General features: G+C 36.2%; 4 protein-coding genes across 5 annotated transcripts; 3 read left to right on the top strand and 1 right to left on the bottom strand.

Moving 5' to 3' along the window:
* The first annotated feature begins 88 nt into the window (after window positions 1-88).
* Window positions 89-6031, top strand: L(3)76bdm (lethal (3) 76BDm). Its single transcript, XM_064134806.1, has 3 exons — window positions 89-703; window positions 959-1355; window positions 1541-6031. The coding sequence occupies exons 1-3, from the start codon at window positions 547-549 to the stop codon at window positions 5256-5258; spliced, it is 4272 nt and encodes a 1423-aa protein (XP_063990876.1). The 5' UTR covers window positions 89-546; the 3' UTR covers window positions 5259-6031.
* A 164-nt stretch (window positions 6032-6195) lies between these two features.
* On the top strand, window positions 6196-9017 carry LOC135169645 (adenosine 3'-phospho 5'-phosphosulfate transporter 1). The gene is made up of 4 exons (XM_064134813.1): window positions 6196-6443; window positions 6597-7608; window positions 7862-7987; window positions 8240-9017. The coding sequence occupies exons 1-4, from the start codon at window positions 6412-6414 to the stop codon at window positions 8405-8407; spliced, it is 1338 nt and encodes a 445-aa protein (XP_063990883.1). The 5' UTR covers window positions 6196-6411; the 3' UTR covers window positions 8408-9017.
* LOC135169649 (transmembrane protein 216-like) lies at window positions 8813-10497 on the bottom strand. The gene has a single exon (XM_064134819.1). The coding sequence runs from the start codon at window positions 10160-10162 to the stop codon at window positions 9734-9736; it is 429 nt and encodes a 142-aa protein (XP_063990889.1). The 5' UTR covers window positions 10163-10497; the 3' UTR covers window positions 8813-9733.
* Window positions 10461-14164, top strand: LOC135169642 (uncharacterized aarF domain-containing protein kinase 2-like). 2 transcript variants are annotated; one of them, XM_064134807.1, is made up of 12 exons: window positions 10461-10620; window positions 10825-11123; window positions 11473-11702; window positions 11847-11928; window positions 12004-12045; window positions 12143-12248; window positions 12322-12439; window positions 12719-12943; window positions 13060-13293; window positions 13564-13689; window positions 13753-13958; window positions 14045-14164. In XM_064134807.1, exons 1-11 carry the CDS (start codon window positions 10535-10537, stop codon window positions 13924-13926), a joined length of 1722 nt encoding a protein of 573 aa, XP_063990877.1. In that variant the 5' UTR covers window positions 10461-10534; the 3' UTR covers window positions 13927-13958; window positions 14045-14164. The 2 variants fall into 2 exon arrangements, with proteins under 2 accessions (XP_063990877.1, XP_063990878.1); XM_064134808.1 differs by lacking the exon at window positions 13564-13689 and having other exon boundaries at window positions 10533-11123.
* Window positions 14165-16476: the final 2312 nt, after the last annotated feature.

The raw sequence follows: 16476 nt of genomic DNA, 5'->3' as shown, positions 1-16476 counted from the left end.
ATAATATTGTTGTCGGTGGGAAAAAAACAAAATTTTTTTCCCACCGAATAACATAATTATGGAGAGAATTAATAATTATTTCTTTAAAGCTTTCGTCTTTGAAACATTTGAAATTGGCAGTGACGTCAGAAGATCGGATTGTTTTTGTAGATCACTAGCAGACGGCAGCAGGTGTCCAATGATATTTTTAATATGTAATCAGTTGCAATATAGGCAATTGCAAGAATTTTTTTTTCCCAAAATCATTATTATTATTCTCTCCCTATAACATTGAGAATTGAATGATAAAAAGCTGTGCTGTGGATTCTATTGGTTCCATTGGATACTCACACATCGCACCTCCTGGACATGTTTATTATGTTGATGGTGGCTGATCGAGCCAAAATAAAATAAACTTGATTCAGAAAAAATTGAAGATAATAAACTCATCTGTGGAAAATTACTCATAAAAGTAATGAAGTGTCAGTAAGAAAAGCTGTTAATGAATGATTAACATCTTATATGACAGTTGCAAATTGATAATTATCTCTAAAGAATTGACGTGACATGGCCCAGTGCAAGTTAACCCCACGAGAATTTATTTGCAATGCTTTTTCCCCTCAAATTGGTGGTGTATGTTCAGCCACTGCTGAAATAATTTGTCAGAAAAACAATTTATCGTTTATTGAGCTACTCCAGCCTTTTTGTAACCTCAATACCGAAGGTAATTATAACGATTTATCACCATTACTTATGTGGGTGGAAAAACATTGGGACAATTTTTAAATTCAATTCGAAGAATGTAAGGTAGTCTTTCTCAAATATCTGTAAAAAAATTGACACAAAACGTGTCATTTTTCATTGAACGATATAGACGTATTGAACAATAATTGATCAATAATTATCTAGTCGCATGATAAAATTCATTAAGAATCCTCAGCGAAATGGTTCTTGAATATTTTTACTGCTCACTCTGAAGGTTACATCAAGGACCCTCAAGGGACAATAGTTCCAGTCCGCAATCTCCACCTTTCAATTCAGGACATCTACTCTCAACCCCCTGATCCAATTGTGGCCCGCAAGCTGTTAAATGATTCAGTTACCACCGAACAATGTGAACGATCCACAACAGTAAAATTCTCCAACATAAACCTCGACATCCCTGTCTCTGTCCCTTGGTATGAGTCTTGGAGGGACATGTTTCTAGCAGTTCAATTTCCCTCCGATCACGAATTTACGAAACACTACTTGGCCTGCCTGCTGGTTATCTCAACCTCCGATGAAAACCCCTTGGAGAAACTCCAGCAGATGGCCTCTCAGTTACACCAAAGTCCTCCAGGCAAACTCCCAAAATGGTTCAATAACAACGCTCTAAGGTAGACAGATGGATCGATTTTATTCATTTTTATGTATGAAAATAAGTGGAAAATTATTATTTTGTATAATTTCTTTTCATCATTTGTACACCATTGAGTACAAAATTCTCATACTATATATTATCAATAAAGTACATCTTCCAAGGTCATATAGTTCATTAATAATTTTAATTATTAAATTTTAGATACTACATCCTTCTTCATGATGCATCAAATGATGACGAGAAGGAAAAAGCCGAGGCTATCTTTGCAGAGATGAAAAACTTCTACGACTCGAACAACTGTTTCCTCCTACAGATAAACTCTCGGCCTCCGAGTCAATCAGATGAAAACCTCTACCTGCCAGACCCCTGGAGTCAATTCTTAGTAAAACAGCCTGACTATTCTCTAGACCACAGCAGTAGCAGTCCCCGCACTCCAGCCGATACAACAGGAGTTTCGTCGATGCCAAATCAAGTGACCTCCGGTCATGAGAAAACGAGTCAAGCAGGGACCCCAGTGGCTCCACAGAATCCGATCCTCCTATCTCCAGACGTCACCGACAAGATCAGTTTTACCTCAGAGATATCAGACATTCAGACTCTGCAAGTGGAACTTGGTCAGGAAGCACTCCCAGTGACACTCCATCCACTAAGTCCAGAGACGGAAAAATCAAAGCTCCCGGATAGCCTTGAGGGCCTAAAATCATCTGGCTCCCCCATGAACATCAATGTCTGGGCAGATTCACCGATTCGTCCTTCAGCACTTCATGGGGCTCGTCTCTCTACTCAGGATCTAGACAGAATTCGCAGTCTAATTTCGGAGTTTTGTCTGAAGAGTCTCTTACCATACGTTGAAAAACAGATAAATTTGCTAAATGATGTAATATCCAATAAGAAGGGGGTCAGCAGATCTCTTTTTAGTGCTACAAAGCGATGGTTTGGTACCAATAAACCTGGTGCTGCTGGCTCGACTCCCACCAATGCTGTTATCTACACAACAGAATCTCCAGAGCTTCAGTTACGTCGTTTGGGCGATCTCTGCTTTATGTTTGGCCATTATACTTTGGCATATCAAGCCTATCACTCGGCTAAACGGGACTTTGCTGCTGATCAAGCGTGGCTCTATTACGCTGGCGCATTGGAAATGGCGGCGTTGAGTGCTTTCATGCAGGGAGAGATGACCAGGAAGACAATTGAATATATGGACGATGCCATTTTAACATATTCTAATAGTTGTAAAATGCCACAGTTTGCTACCAGAGCTACTTTGTTCTCCTCAGAGTGTCTCAAAGGGAAAAATCTACATGGGGAGGCTGCCAAGCAACTCATAAGAATGACTAGCGAGGACTCAGATTTGAGATCTGCCCTGCTGCTTGAACAAGCTGCTTACTGTTTCGTTTCATTGAAGATGGTACACAAATACGCATTTCATGCGGTGCTAGCTGGGCACCGGTACTCCAAGGCTGGACAGAGAAAACATTCTTTAAGATGCTATCAACAATCTTACCAGGTATATAATTGCCGTGGTTGGTCATTAGCTGAGGACCACATTCACTTTACCATTGGTAGACAAGCAGCATCTCTCCAGCAAATGGAAGAGGCAGCAAGAGCCTTTGGCAGGCTTCTCAATTCCTCCAGTAAGCAGCCCGCTCCTCAACAAGCCGCCTTTCTCCGAGAGTTCCTCCATATTCATAATCTACTCATTCAAGAATCATCTCACTATACTAGGCTACCACTTCTCCCTATTCCCCTGATCAATGGGAACGAGATTAAAGTATTGTTTGGTCCCTTCCTTGAGTTAATTCCTGGTTTAACAGCAGCCAGTGGAGTCTCCTTCGATCATTGCGACGAGGATGACAATCCCAAATGGGCGAAGCTTGAGGAGCATCTGGTCTCCGAGGGACTTGGCACTGTCCCTATGATTTTCAAATCCACTATTGCTCTTTATACCCATAAAACTAATAATACCAGCCGTCCAAATGCTGTCATTAATGAGCCCATTCACCTCTCGATTGAACTCCATAATCCTCTTCACATCAGTATTCCTTTGTCTAAAGTCCAGCTCATCTGGAGCTTTGAAAAGGAAAGAGAGCTCTTTAGCGACAAAAGAATAACCAGGAATTCCCCATTAGAATCGAATTTAGTTGAAAGCTCAACGATAGATCACATCTTGCTGCAACCCATGAGCAAGCAGAGAATCAGCTTAAGTTGTACCCCCACTAAGACAGGAAATCTCAAGATTCTTGGGCTTCGTTACGATCTCTCCAACCCTAGCAATGGGCTTGACCAACCTGTTGTCAATCCCTCAGTTGTCGTCCATGGTAAACGTCTCTTTGAGATCAAGGGACCCAAATTGAAAAATGTTAAGGAGAAACCTGGAGCTGTGATGTATGGGATCGATCAGAGGCTCGACATCAATATAATAGAGAAATCCCCTTTCCTTGGAATTTACTTCAGTAAAATATCCCCAGAGATGTTGTGCGGAGAGATGCAGAGGATTGACGTTACCTTTAAAAACATTGGAAATGCTGGACTGACAAATATTTTCGTTGGCTCGACAAACCCTGAGTTAGTTTACTTTGAAAATCCTATAAACGGGGGCGATATAAAAATCAGTGATGTTAACGAGAAACCAATTACGAAGATCATGTTGCCCTCATCCAGTAGAGGAGTGATCGCAATCAATCAAGAGTATACTGTTCCTCTGTGGATAATGGCACCTCACAAAAAAGGCAATCATCGATTGGATCTTCTTTTCTATTATGAAAATGAGAATATCAAGGCGGTTCCTAGGTATAGACTATGCAGACATACTTGGCAATTAACCGTTCTGGATTCCATACATATCAAAGCCATCGCAAGACAGAGTGGCATTACCAATGATGAATCCCTAACATCAAATCTTGTAATTCAAGTGAAAAATTCTAATCAGGTGCACGACCCATTCATGCAGGACATTGAGCTCACTAAAATATCTCTAAGGAGTGATGCCTGGTGGCTCTCAGAGTCTCTTGTGAAAACATTTCCACATCAAATTAAACCCCAGGAGACTTGTCATTTGGTGCTTAAACTGTATCGCCGGGATCATGACAGTTATTTTTCGAGTGTCCCGTTGGAGAACAACGGGGATTCTGAGATGGAGGCGCTTTACGTGGGGTTTATGAGGCGACAGCAGCTGAAGACGAACTTTAGTGACACGAATCAGAATCATATGAAGAGAGTTGAGGGGAATTTGGAACTGTTGGACGGGGGGAGAGCTGGTGCCACCATGATTATCAGATGGAGAGCGACCATCATGGAGGGAAAAACCATGTCGAGGATGGCAATTGGACACCATCATGTGGACATGAGGTACCTCAATCAATTATACAAACATCCTGAGGAGGTAATGCAGCCCGAACAGAAAGAGTATTCGTCGAGGCTTAAGATCTTTGGACCTGACAGAAATATTCTTGATTTTAATAACGAATCACAGGCAGAGGAAGATCAGGAGATCAATCTCGCAAATGCTGTATTTTTTTCGTTGACTCATAAGAAAAATTTGGTTCATAATTTTGGGAAGAAGAGGGTGTTCATCGTGCCTGTCCTCCTGCATGTGCAGAATAATTCTAGGTCAAGGCTCGATGTGAGGATTAATACTCTGGGAACTAAGAGTCAAGCACACCTGCCGAGTGTTAAATCTCAACTGTATTCACCACAGGCCTCAACTTTCTTTCGCTATGCCTGTCACACTGCAATAAAATTGCACATTGAAGCATACGGCCGTCAAACAATAAAACTTCAAGCCGTCATTTCTTCGCCTGGCACATACGATCTCGCGTCTAGGCTCACCCTCTTCGCTAAAAATGGCCATTTCGAGGAATTTGTAGCACAAAAATGGAGAACAGAGAGTGTATGTATTGTGAATAATGATTGCTTGTAAGAGGCATATTGGAATTATTCAAAAACCCAGAATCATTCCCTTAGATAAATAATAACGGAGTGTATATATTTCCATTAGTCAAAATATTAAACGAGTCTTCGAGAATATGAAGGAGAGATTATAGTCTTGGATCAGAAATATTTTTTTGCCTCAATTCAAAATATCTTTTCTCAATACAATTATAAAATATTGTTGATGCGCGAGCATTTGAAGTCTTGATGTTCATCATTGATGGGATTTGAATTAAGCATTCGTTATTGAAAAAAAAAAAATGCCACTATAAATCTTTGGAATAAAAATTTGAGCCGAGAAAATTCTACAGACACCGTTTACTGAAAAATACCTTGCATAAAAAAAATCACCCTCTATTCATTTCTTTTCTACGTCTACTTTCTTTTATTTAATACTCGTACATGCACCTTATAAAGTCATTTGTTTTTTTTATATCTCTGGTCAAAGTATGAAATGTCCAACGAATGATCCGAAAACATATTATCAATATATTGATTATCTTCTATGAATAGCATATGTTAACATGTAATTTCGTCAAATTTGTGTAACTTGATTTCGTCTTTTACTTAATGGAGTCAGTTTGATTCATACCTAGTTATTATTTGTATAAAATATGTGACATAAATTCAGTGTAAATAAAATTAAATATAACCAAGCAGTAGGACAATATTACAATAGAATCATGCGTACATATTTATAAATATTTCATTATTACTGATATTATTATCAAATAAAAACATTTTAATAAACAATGAACCGTACTTTTTTTATTGCAATTGTTTTGATTCATTTTTCATAATTTAATTTAAAAAATTATAAATTTCATGTCCGTTTACATTTCTTATTCTTAAATATTTTTTTAAATTAAAATAATACTGGAGAGACATAAAAATTTTGACAGACATCTACATAATCGACACATATATCCTCGCCATACATATATATGTATTGTGTTTGTTGGCATAATTCCTCTAGTATTTACAATCATCAATTTCCAACTGCCATTGTTTTTTTGCAAATAATTACTTACTACGTATGTTATTGAATAAATAACAATGATGGCATATGACATATTAGTTTTATAAAATGTCAGTGTCAGTAGTAATCTCAATTTAGTTAAGTTAACCTCGACATACCTGCCATGGGGAACTATGCGGGTAACATTATAATATAGTAAGTAAAGTTATTTTCTAATTATTAGCTTTAAGTTAATTTCATATACCTCTTATTTCTCATTTTTAATGAAGTAATTGCTTAATTTAATTAAGTAAATTATTTCATACCACTAGTAAACTCTGAACAGACATAAAGTTTGAATTATTACAGTTTGTTGGTATTATTTGCCCTGGGCATCATCTATGGAACAACACAAATTGTGAAGTCCTTCACAAGCAGTCAGTCTGATATACTGAAACCCTCCGTCTCCTATAGCTGGATTATCAGGCTGGCTCTCAATGTACTTGGTTATGGAACCGTTTTATTGCCAGGCTACTTGGTGTACAAATACATCTGCTTCAGTAAATATCTGCAGAGAGGTGGTTCGGGATTCTTAGTGAAATTAATTAGAAAATGTTTCGTGGGAAGTGGAGAATCGGGGCTACTTGATTCACCGTCATATACAGCACAAGCTACTGGATTGAGAGATTCTCACACGTTCTCTCAGGATGCAATTCTCCTGATCTATTGTTTCTTTGGATTGCAATTTAGCTATTTGACGTGGGGATATCTTCAAGAGAAAATTATGACACAGGAGTATGTAAATACTGCCGGTGAGAAACAACACTTTCATGACTCTCAGTTTTTAGTATTCGTTAATCGAATACTAGCCTTGGTAATGTCAGCACTGTATTTAGTGGTGAAACGTCAACCTCGTCATGTGACACCTCTCTACAAGTACGCATTCTGCTCACTATCTAACGTAATGAGCAGTTGGTGCCAGTATGAGGCCCTGAAGTTCGTAAGTTTTCCAACTCAAGTGTTGGCCAAGACCTCCAAAATCATTCCAGTGATGATTATGGGAAAGATCGTGTCACGAGTTTCGTATGACTACTATGAGTACGTCACTGCCGCCCTCATTTCAGTGGGGATGACTCTGTTTATGCTGGGAAGCATAGAGCACGAGAATGCCGGTGCTACCACTATTTCTGGGATTATTCTTCTCACTGGTTACATGGTGCTTGACAGCTTCACGAGTAATTGGCAGAATGCACTGTTTCAGGAATATGGAGCTACTAGTGTGCAAATGATGTGTTCTGTCAACATGTTTTCCTGTATGTTGACTGCTACCTCGCTTTTTCAACAATCAAGCTTTGCGCAGACACTTGAATTTGTTACGAAGGTAATGGTTTTTGCATCCTATGATTCAATATTTTTTTTGGGAAGATAACTAACAAAATTGAAAAAAAAAACTAAGAGAATTATTCAATAAAAATTCTAGAAAAAAAAATTTTTTTTTTTCATAAGTTCTATTAGAAATTACGATCTATTTTGCTCATGTAGATCTATTATCTTTTCGAAATAATATATTTTGTAGGAATTGCTTTGAATAATGACTCATTTTTCTTTAGAAACTTGCTTTGATTATTTTACAGTTTCCAGTATTCATTGTCGACTGTCTACTTATATCGATATGTTCGGCCAGTGGTCAGTTATTTATTTTCTACACAATAGCTAAATTTGGAGCTGTAACATTTGTGATTATAATGACGATTCGTCAGGTAAGTTGGATAACAATGCTAGGGTAAACAGGCCAATTATTAACTGGCTATGGAAAATTGCACTTTTTTTTAACAAAACAAAGAATATTTAAATAAAGAAATAATTAAATATTGACCAATAACTAAAATAAATTATCACATAGTTATATCGAACATTCTCCAAGAATAGCCTCTGGTTTACAAATTATCCTGTTCACCCTATTGTAAAATACTTTTTATTATCATTATTTAATTATAACTTTATCTTCCTAGGGATTAGCAATATTGTTGTCCTGCTTAGTTTACAACCATCGAATAACATCTTTCGGAGTGATAGGTATCCTCCTGGTATTCGGCTCGATTTTCTTGAAAATCTACTGTGGCAATCGATTACGAGCACTTCGCAATCGTAGCCGAGAGAATGCGCCTATAAAAGATTGAGTGTTTTTTTTATAACGGAAATATATATTAAACTTCTAGTAATTATATTTTTCTGATAATGAGAATAATTATTCAACATAACAATAGCATAAAATAACGATTCTGTACTTAGACTTTTCAAACGCGAACAAAATTACTGGAAGAAAGTAATGCATGCGGTAAAAAATACTAGCGGATTGAAATGTTGGATCGACAAAGTAAATCAAATTTGATTTCTGCCAAGTTTGCATTAACAATTCATTGGCTTGAAATTATCAGGCAAAATTAATAAAATTTGAATGCATAAATCAACTAAATCATCATAATCTGTGCCGCAAATAGCAGCCGAACATTTTTTCTTTATCGAGACTTGTTAAGCATCAATGGTGAAAATGGAAAGGAAGTAATTGAAAAAAAGTCATATAATTTACATACATTCGACCATAAGAGTAGATACTTTATTTATTTTAAGATACAGGGCATTATCATTTATTAAATTATATGAAATGTTATTAAAAATTCTACCCAAACTCACTGTAACCACATATGTCTAACTGAACGTGCAGGACTAACTGTGGATAAAGGCGTAAAAGGTGAAAGAAAAACATAATAAAAATATGTTGATATTATATGTAATTATGTATAAAGTAATCCTCAAATCCTTTCGAATCAACTAACAATACCATTAAAATTAAAGGAGTAGACGATCAAGAGTGTACATGCTTCTGAACATGAGCAATTCAAGTTTCAATCATATGACAATTGATGACAGTGAGTAATGTTAATTACAATATAAATAAATTTATGAGAATAATGAAGCAATGGAAACATTAATGAAGTACTTGATGTTTTTACACCATCGAATTTATAAAAGCATTATTCCGTATTTTATCTGCATTCTTCTCTTCCTCACTGAAGAAATGTTTGATGTGTAGTAATATATGCGCGCATGGTATGGAATGATTGAATGCAGATGTAAGTGAATAAACCGAAAGTCGGATTGATTAAATTGTATTGAATTTAATAATCCTAAAAAAACATAGTGATAGAAAAAAAGAGACCGAGAGTGAGAGGGAATTTTATATTTTCACATCTGATAGGCAAACATTTTCTATAAGAATTTCTCGATATGAGTTTTTCTCTTGTTCAAACTTTCAATTATGCTCTTTCGTCTTGTTCATGCATTAAAATTTATTGCATATCCTTGACTTTTTATGCATATTTTTTACAAAAAAATTCATGGTTCAAGTTGTTTGAAAATTACAATGTAGATAGTGAAGGATCAAATAAATGTATAAATAAATCAATCAATCAATGGACAAGTAGTGCATGGAACCATTTTTCCGTTTACTCTTCCGGGGGAGGAGGGCGATAAACCGCAATAAGGCACATCACAGAGATGACAAGTTCAGACGTAAGCAGTACCAATTGTATACTACAGAGGATGACTTCTAGTCTAAGAACGTAATTCTGCCAGAATAGAAAATAAAGGGTTGCCAGGGCACTGGGTATTGTTAATGCAATACCCAGTAGTATTAACAGTCCTCGTTCAGTCAAATTTCCTTTTCTTCCAAGGTAGACACGTCCACCCTCGGTTGCAATGAGAAATAGAAGAAGTGAAAATTCCGTTATTGTTGTCCCAGAGCTTGGTGATGGTAAGCTGGTGGCTTTGAACAGTCCCATTCCCAATTCACATACAGCAAACATACCGAAATAGAAAGAATTGAGGTACATCAGGATTTCGTACGTCAGTGATGAATTTACGACTGTCGGCATTGTTTCACTATTTTTCTTGCAGCTTTGGAATTTCCTCGCGTTCGGGATTATTCATGGTAAATTACACTTGTGATACTGCACCGGGTATCAATATAGTTATCACCGATTTTTATGGTTCTCACTGATTTTATTCTATATGAACCACCCTTTACGTTTTTGCTTAAATTTGACCGTGGCTTAAATGCCACCCGATGCTTGTGCACTGTCTGCGTGGCTCGACAATTATTTTTGTATACACATTCGTAAAAGAAATTTGTTTATTTTTAACCTATGCGCTCGTCTAGATGCTAGGATACCAAACGACGCTACGCATAGTCTGCTCAGCTGCTCTGCTCTGCTCGGTCCTATTGTTCTATACCTATACCTATAAGCATGAAATTTTGCGCAAGTGCATTGCGCAGGGAGGGGAAGGGGCGAGTGAGAGAGAAAGTTTGTGTGTGTGAAAGAGAGAGGCCTCGGTGGGTAATTTAAATATAAAGTTTTATTAAAAATTAAATTTTATATTCCACGACTGTTTGTCATTGAGACACCAGATGTCAGTTATGAACTGTCATAATTTGGCTTAATAATCCTCTGATGGACGAATTTATGAAAAAAATTACCGTGATTATGCCCAGATATTTGAAACTATCGAAAATAGTGAGATCTTTTGACTATTCAAGATATTTCATTCGCGGATCTAAAAGTTCATCGAAACAGAGTCTATCTCCAATGTCAATCGCGAGAATGAGGGCCAGTGAGGTTTTCGAGGTCGTACCCAAGCCCGTGTCTTTGACAGGTCAATGGATGAAGGAAAAAATTGTTCGTCAGATTCGTAGGAGTGAAAATGGACGCCTTACTTGGAGTTTCTGGCTTATTGTTCTTGCTCTGATACGCGTTACGTTAATCACATGGGTAGCCTTGCTATTACTTATTTTATACTGTAGCAGTCCAAAGGCTTATTCTGCAGTATTAGTTCAAGGTTAATCAATAGTTAATTTTTATCATTGAACAGATATTTCAATGTATATCTCGAAACCCAGAAGAGAGAGCGAGCGTGCAATTAGTTTTTCTATTCTCAACAACATGCCATCTCTTTTGGATTTCGAGATATTCCTTGATAATTGAGCTAAATAATAAATAATCGACCTAGGAATGATATTCAAGTATTTTGTTTAGGTTTTTTTTCAATGAAATGATTTATGTTCTTAAATTTTGTTATTCTGAATTTAAATGTTAATATTATACTGGTTAAACACTTTAAATATGTAAAAAAATTAGACATCTCACTTTAAAATTTGCCTGGATCTCTCGTTGTCTAAATTACCTAGTCATGGAATTCCTTGGATCCACATTCATTAAACTGGGACAATGGGCATCGACTCGGAGGGATTTATTTTCTGAAGATTTTTGTGATACTCTTGCACATCTCCAGCGCAAGAGCAGTAACCATTCGTGGATGTACACTGAATTTTTAATGTCCGCAACGTTCGGCCCCCAGTGGGAGAAATTGTTCAGACGAATTGACAGAGAACCGATTGGTTCAGGATGTTGTGCCCAGGTATATTTTCCAATAGTAATTTTTGAATGGAAAAACAGTGAAGCCTTTCAAATAGAATCAAACTAACTATTGACTAAGGTATTATTTATTATTTAAAATTTCCTGTAACATTGCGAAATGCTCATTTTTCAATTTAATATTCAGGTTCACAAAGCATGGGTCGATCAAAATAAATTAAAACTCTATAAGGCCAATGATGATTTCCACACACCCGTGTATTTACACGGTAATTAAGCAAATACTTTTTACCGATGTGTCGTAATGTGATTAATTACTGATTATAATAACCGAATACTTTCAGTTCTAGAACATTTGCGCATCGGGTTCATCCTGGATTTCATTAGTAAGAAATGTTTCATGAGTCAATTTAAAAAGAAAATTATTTTTATTCTGTATAATAGAAGAATTATTTGAATATTGTAATTATGAATTATCACCAGGCTCAGGGTATTCAAGGAGAAGAGTTATTTCTGAAAAATCAAAGGATAATGAACTGATGCCTGTCGTTGTCAAAGTAATGCATCCCGGTGTGGAGAACTATATAGTGTAAATTTTGTTTCTAGCATTGAAAAATTCATAACGTCAGCAATTGCATAATGCCAATTATTTCCTTTGCTAGAACGGACTTATTTATGATTGAATTTCTTTCTATTTTAACATCTCTCTTGGTGCCGTCTCTACGCTGGCTGGATCTTCCCGGCTGCGTTAGAGAATTTTCGATAATGATGTTGAATCAGGTGAGATCATGGTTGATATATCAATAGCCAAAGTTTACATTAATTGTCATAATTATTATGTATTGATAACAGTGTTTTCATGCATATTTTCCGCAACTACATATTTATTTTCCCAGTGCATGTGGCTGACTATTGGTAAGAATTTTATAATTTAATTGTAACAATGTAAGGTCCCTTAGGAGCATCTTCCCGGAAGCTAGAATTTTACCTTCTTCTTCAACGTAAATACTACGATATGATCTGTGAAATAATAATTTTTATGAAAATTTATCATCTCAGCTGGATATGAAAATCGAAGCACGCAATCTTCACCGATTTTTATCGAATTTCTCAAGGACGCATACGGTTATTTTTCCCACTCCTCTGAAAAATCTAACGACCCGTAAGATTCTCGTTGAGAGTTACCACGAGGGAAACCACATTTCAGAGTATTTTAAATTGTCGGATCATGACGATTTGAAGAAACAGGTGTTCAACATTGTCATCCCTTTAGTTATAAAAATGGTATGATGGCCCATATTATCATTCTGGATGGAGAAAAATAATCACAACATTGCTCTACTACTGTACAGGTTTTTTTCCTGGTCATTTAATCATTATCTTTATTAAATCGATTTCAGGTATTCAAGGATAATTTTTTTCACTGTGATCTCCATCCTGGAAATATCCTAGTACAGGAAGAGGATATCCCGCGATGTAGAAAAAATAAAACTCAACTCTATCAGCGAATTTTTTCATTTTACGGCAATAAAAGCCCGCGTATTGTAATCTTAGATTGTGGCTTGGTCTCATCTCTCAATGACAGATGCTTGCAGAATCTCCGTCATGTCTTTCATGCGATTATCACAGGCAAGGTAATAAGTCAATTGATGGAATAATATATCATATAAAAATCTTTTACTCGTATTTATCACTTTTATCATTGATCATTTTCTCAGTGCTTCATAAATTTAATGTTGTATGTTACTATTACTAGGGGAAATTGTATTTATAAATAAAGTCAAAATCGGGATAACAAAAATATAGAGAGTTTGTTTTTTAATGAATTCTATATGAATTGTAATTATCTAATTACTGTTACTGTCATCCCCAAAATCATCAATTCAACCACTGAAAATTCCTAGGGTACCCAGGTAGGTGATTACCTCATGCGACACAGTAACCACATGACGCCTGATCCGGAAGGTTTTAAGATGGCTATTGAAAATATCATCAAACGCCATATAACGAATAAAATCACTCCTCAAAATGTATGCAGCTTATTCATCAAAACCAATTTCGACAATGAATAATCAATGTGTTTATCAATGTAGGTCAACCTAATTGCAGTTATGAAAGAATTTTACACAGCCTTGATTGATTACAAGGTTCAACAAGACAGTGCCTTCGTAAACGTCATGCTCACTGTTCTGTTGATCGAAAATCTTGGACGAAATTTAGATCCAACCAACGATGTACTGCAAGAGCTCATAACATTCCTCCATTGAGGACGGAAAAAAATACTGGAATTTGCAATAAGGTAAAAAATAAAACCACTTCAAGCAGTCTCCTCAAAGAGGTGAAAATATATCAACGTTTTCTTTCTCTCTTCGCGGGTATAATCAGACTCCTTTGACAATTCAAACCGCAGCCCTTCAAAAATTCACTTCCTGGTTAAAGGGAGAACAAGAAGCACTTCCCTTTGGACGTCAGAGTTCGTGGTTTACGTGTAGCCTCTCCATTTTCTTGTCATGAATGGAATAAAATTCTTTAAAAATGCACCATTTCCAGCATTTTATTGCTATTATTCGTTGTAAATTTTATGTAACTTGTCGGAAACTTTCATTTTTTTTTAATCCTATGAGATATAAAGAGCCAATATTTTGAATTTTCATCTACATTCTTTTAACCAAGGGAGGCCCAATGGCATACGTTTATTATTGAAGATTCAATATTAATTCCGTAATAAATAAGACGTTGTGCTTTCTATCGTCGCGTATTGATATTTCACAATGAAGAATATCACGTGACTTTCGTAAAACAAAAACAGAATATTCCTTCCCCTTCTACTACTTCACTTTCTGTAACGACCAGTGGCCGAGAAGAAGTTGAGGAAGAACACAACTACGATTACTGCAAGTATCCTGTCTAAAATACCAACAAGTGACGTTCTCCTCTGTGAAATACCGAGAACTGATATTCTAATTGTAAAAGCACTGCCTGTTTCCAGTGTCACATAAATTCAGCACCATTTTCCTCCATGCTATCGTAGCCTTTAGCCTTACCCCGAGAAAAATCTCTCCTAGGTATGTGATCCCTCATTTCCTTTCTCATGACAACTACCATTAAATCATGACTTTCAATTTAATAACGTGATGATTGAATGGTTTTCAACAATATTGAAAACGTATTTTAATCTTGAGTTAGGGGGAGGGGGCATTTTTCATGATATCATTTGTCATGGATACTGAATGTGAATTCTGGATGAATATTTTTTCATCCGGAAATTAATCCATTAAAATTTACTTTGAAATTCTAATGGTACTTTTAAGAGAAAATTTGGTAAAAAAATAAAAACAATATTATGGTAAAATTTTTGGTTTCCAACAGTGTATAGCAATAGCAATAACGACCAGTCTACCGTTAAATTTGATACACATATGAGAGATATCATACTTTATGAGATGGTTTTTCATGAAGATCAATGGACTTGAGAAAATATCCTAATGAAATCTGTGCCCGAGTTCAGTCCCCCGGGGTTGTTAATTAGATCATTCTGTTCAAAAAATCTCCAACTACAGTTGTACAGCCTCAGCAAAAGAAACCATCTTTCGCATCTCCGATTAAAAAAAATTATACGAAACAGGTAAATAAACATCAGACCTAATAATGAATAATGTGCTTGGCCGACCTGAATTCCGTACGAACATAACTGCTTACCCGGCCTTTTTAAATGCCTTGCGTGTAATACTCTTCCTCTCTCCATCCTTCCATCGTTTTACACCTCACTCTCTTGCTCCGACAACTTGACCACTTTAATTTATCGACTCCTACATTTATCTCCATTATTATCACCGTATTCATAAAAATTCCCAAATTGAAATCAACATTCATCAAGATGATTTGTTTATGCATTCGCGTTTTCTTATCTCATCAAATGGTTAATCGTGTATCTTTTTATTTTCTTTCATACATTTCTTCGGCGCTTTCTCATGCTGTCTTCAGTGAAAATAAAAATAATGAATGTAAGTGGAGGTGCCGGACGATCCTCTCGCTTGACTGCACTTGTGACATAACCACATACTTCATCGTTTTATTCATCTTCCTCTTCTCCAATCTCCACCCATTCTTTCACCCTTCAACGTTTCCCAGGTATTCCTTTTTTCCCACTCCCATCCAAAGAATTTCTTTACGAGAGTATTTCACGCTTCATCTTCTTCATCTTCTTCATCTTCTCGGATTATTCTTTATCGATTTTAATATTTCTTCCTCGTCTCCTTCCCCTCCTCTGGATGTTTGATTCGTTCTATCGTTGTTATTTCACTAGGATAGGAGTCACGCAGTGCCATGAGTTCCTCATATCTGTACATGAAAAGATTCTCTTCGTTTACCTGTTATGTTTTTTCACCTGAGATTTTAGGCATTCCTTCCGGAAAGGTGAATGACCGTCGTTGAATATTAGCGTAGGGTGCGTATACCGCGGAGATTATTCGGGATCTTTTTTTCTACAAGTTCAGAATAGTTTGAGGTAAAAAAAATGGACAAACTGTTGATCCTCAAGGCTCTCATTAATTCCATAAGGATGAGACATGGTATCTTTTATGTAGTAGACAAAATCTATGCAATTGTCCTCCTAACACACATATAAAATGAAAACCAAAAAAGATGAAAAAGTCACAGTAAAACATTCAATAATAATATTAATGATGATGATGACGATGATGTATTGGGTGATTCAAATGGAACCAATCGCAAAATTCCAATCAATCAATTGATAATTTTATCTTCGAGAATCAGGTGGAAATGCGCATCGAGAATAAGAAATTGGTAGAATTTCA

This window comes from Diachasmimorpha longicaudata, chromosome 15 (genome assembly GCF_034640455.1).
Source record: "Diachasmimorpha longicaudata isolate KC_UGA_2023 chromosome 15, iyDiaLong2, whole genome shotgun sequence".
NCBI classification, from domain to species: Eukaryota; Metazoa; Arthropoda; class Insecta; order Hymenoptera; family Braconidae; genus Diachasmimorpha; species Diachasmimorpha longicaudata.
The sequence above is the reverse complement of the archived record's forward strand: the minus strand, read 5'-3'. Positions and strand labels throughout refer to the sequence as shown.

Coding starts and splice junctions, on each gene's coding strand:
- LOC135169649 (XM_064134819.1), bottom strand. CDS start 10,162: ATGCCGACAGTCGTAAATTCATCACTGACGTACGAAATCCTGATGTAC.
- LOC135169642 (XM_064134807.1), top strand. CDS start 10,535: ATGAAATTTTGCGCAAGTGCATTGCGCAGGGAGGGGAAGGGGCGAGTG. Junction 11,703..11,846: donor GTTCAGGATGTTGTGCCCAG/GTATATTTTCCA, acceptor TTTAATATTCAG/GTTCACAAAGCATGGGTCGA. Junction 12,046..12,142: donor GTTCATCCTGGATTTCATTA/GTAAGAAATGTT, acceptor AATTATCACCAG/GCTCAGGGTATTCAAGGAGA.
- LOC135169645 (XM_064134813.1), top strand. CDS start 6,412: ATGGGGAACTATGCGGGTAACATTATAATATA. Junction 7,609..7,861: donor CACTTGAATTTGTTACGAAG/GTAATGGTTTTT, acceptor ATTATTTTACAG/TTTCCAGTATTCATTGTCGA. Junction 7,988..8,239: donor TTATAATGACGATTCGTCAG/GTAAGTTGGATA, acceptor TTATCTTCCTAG/GGATTAGCAATATTGTTGTC.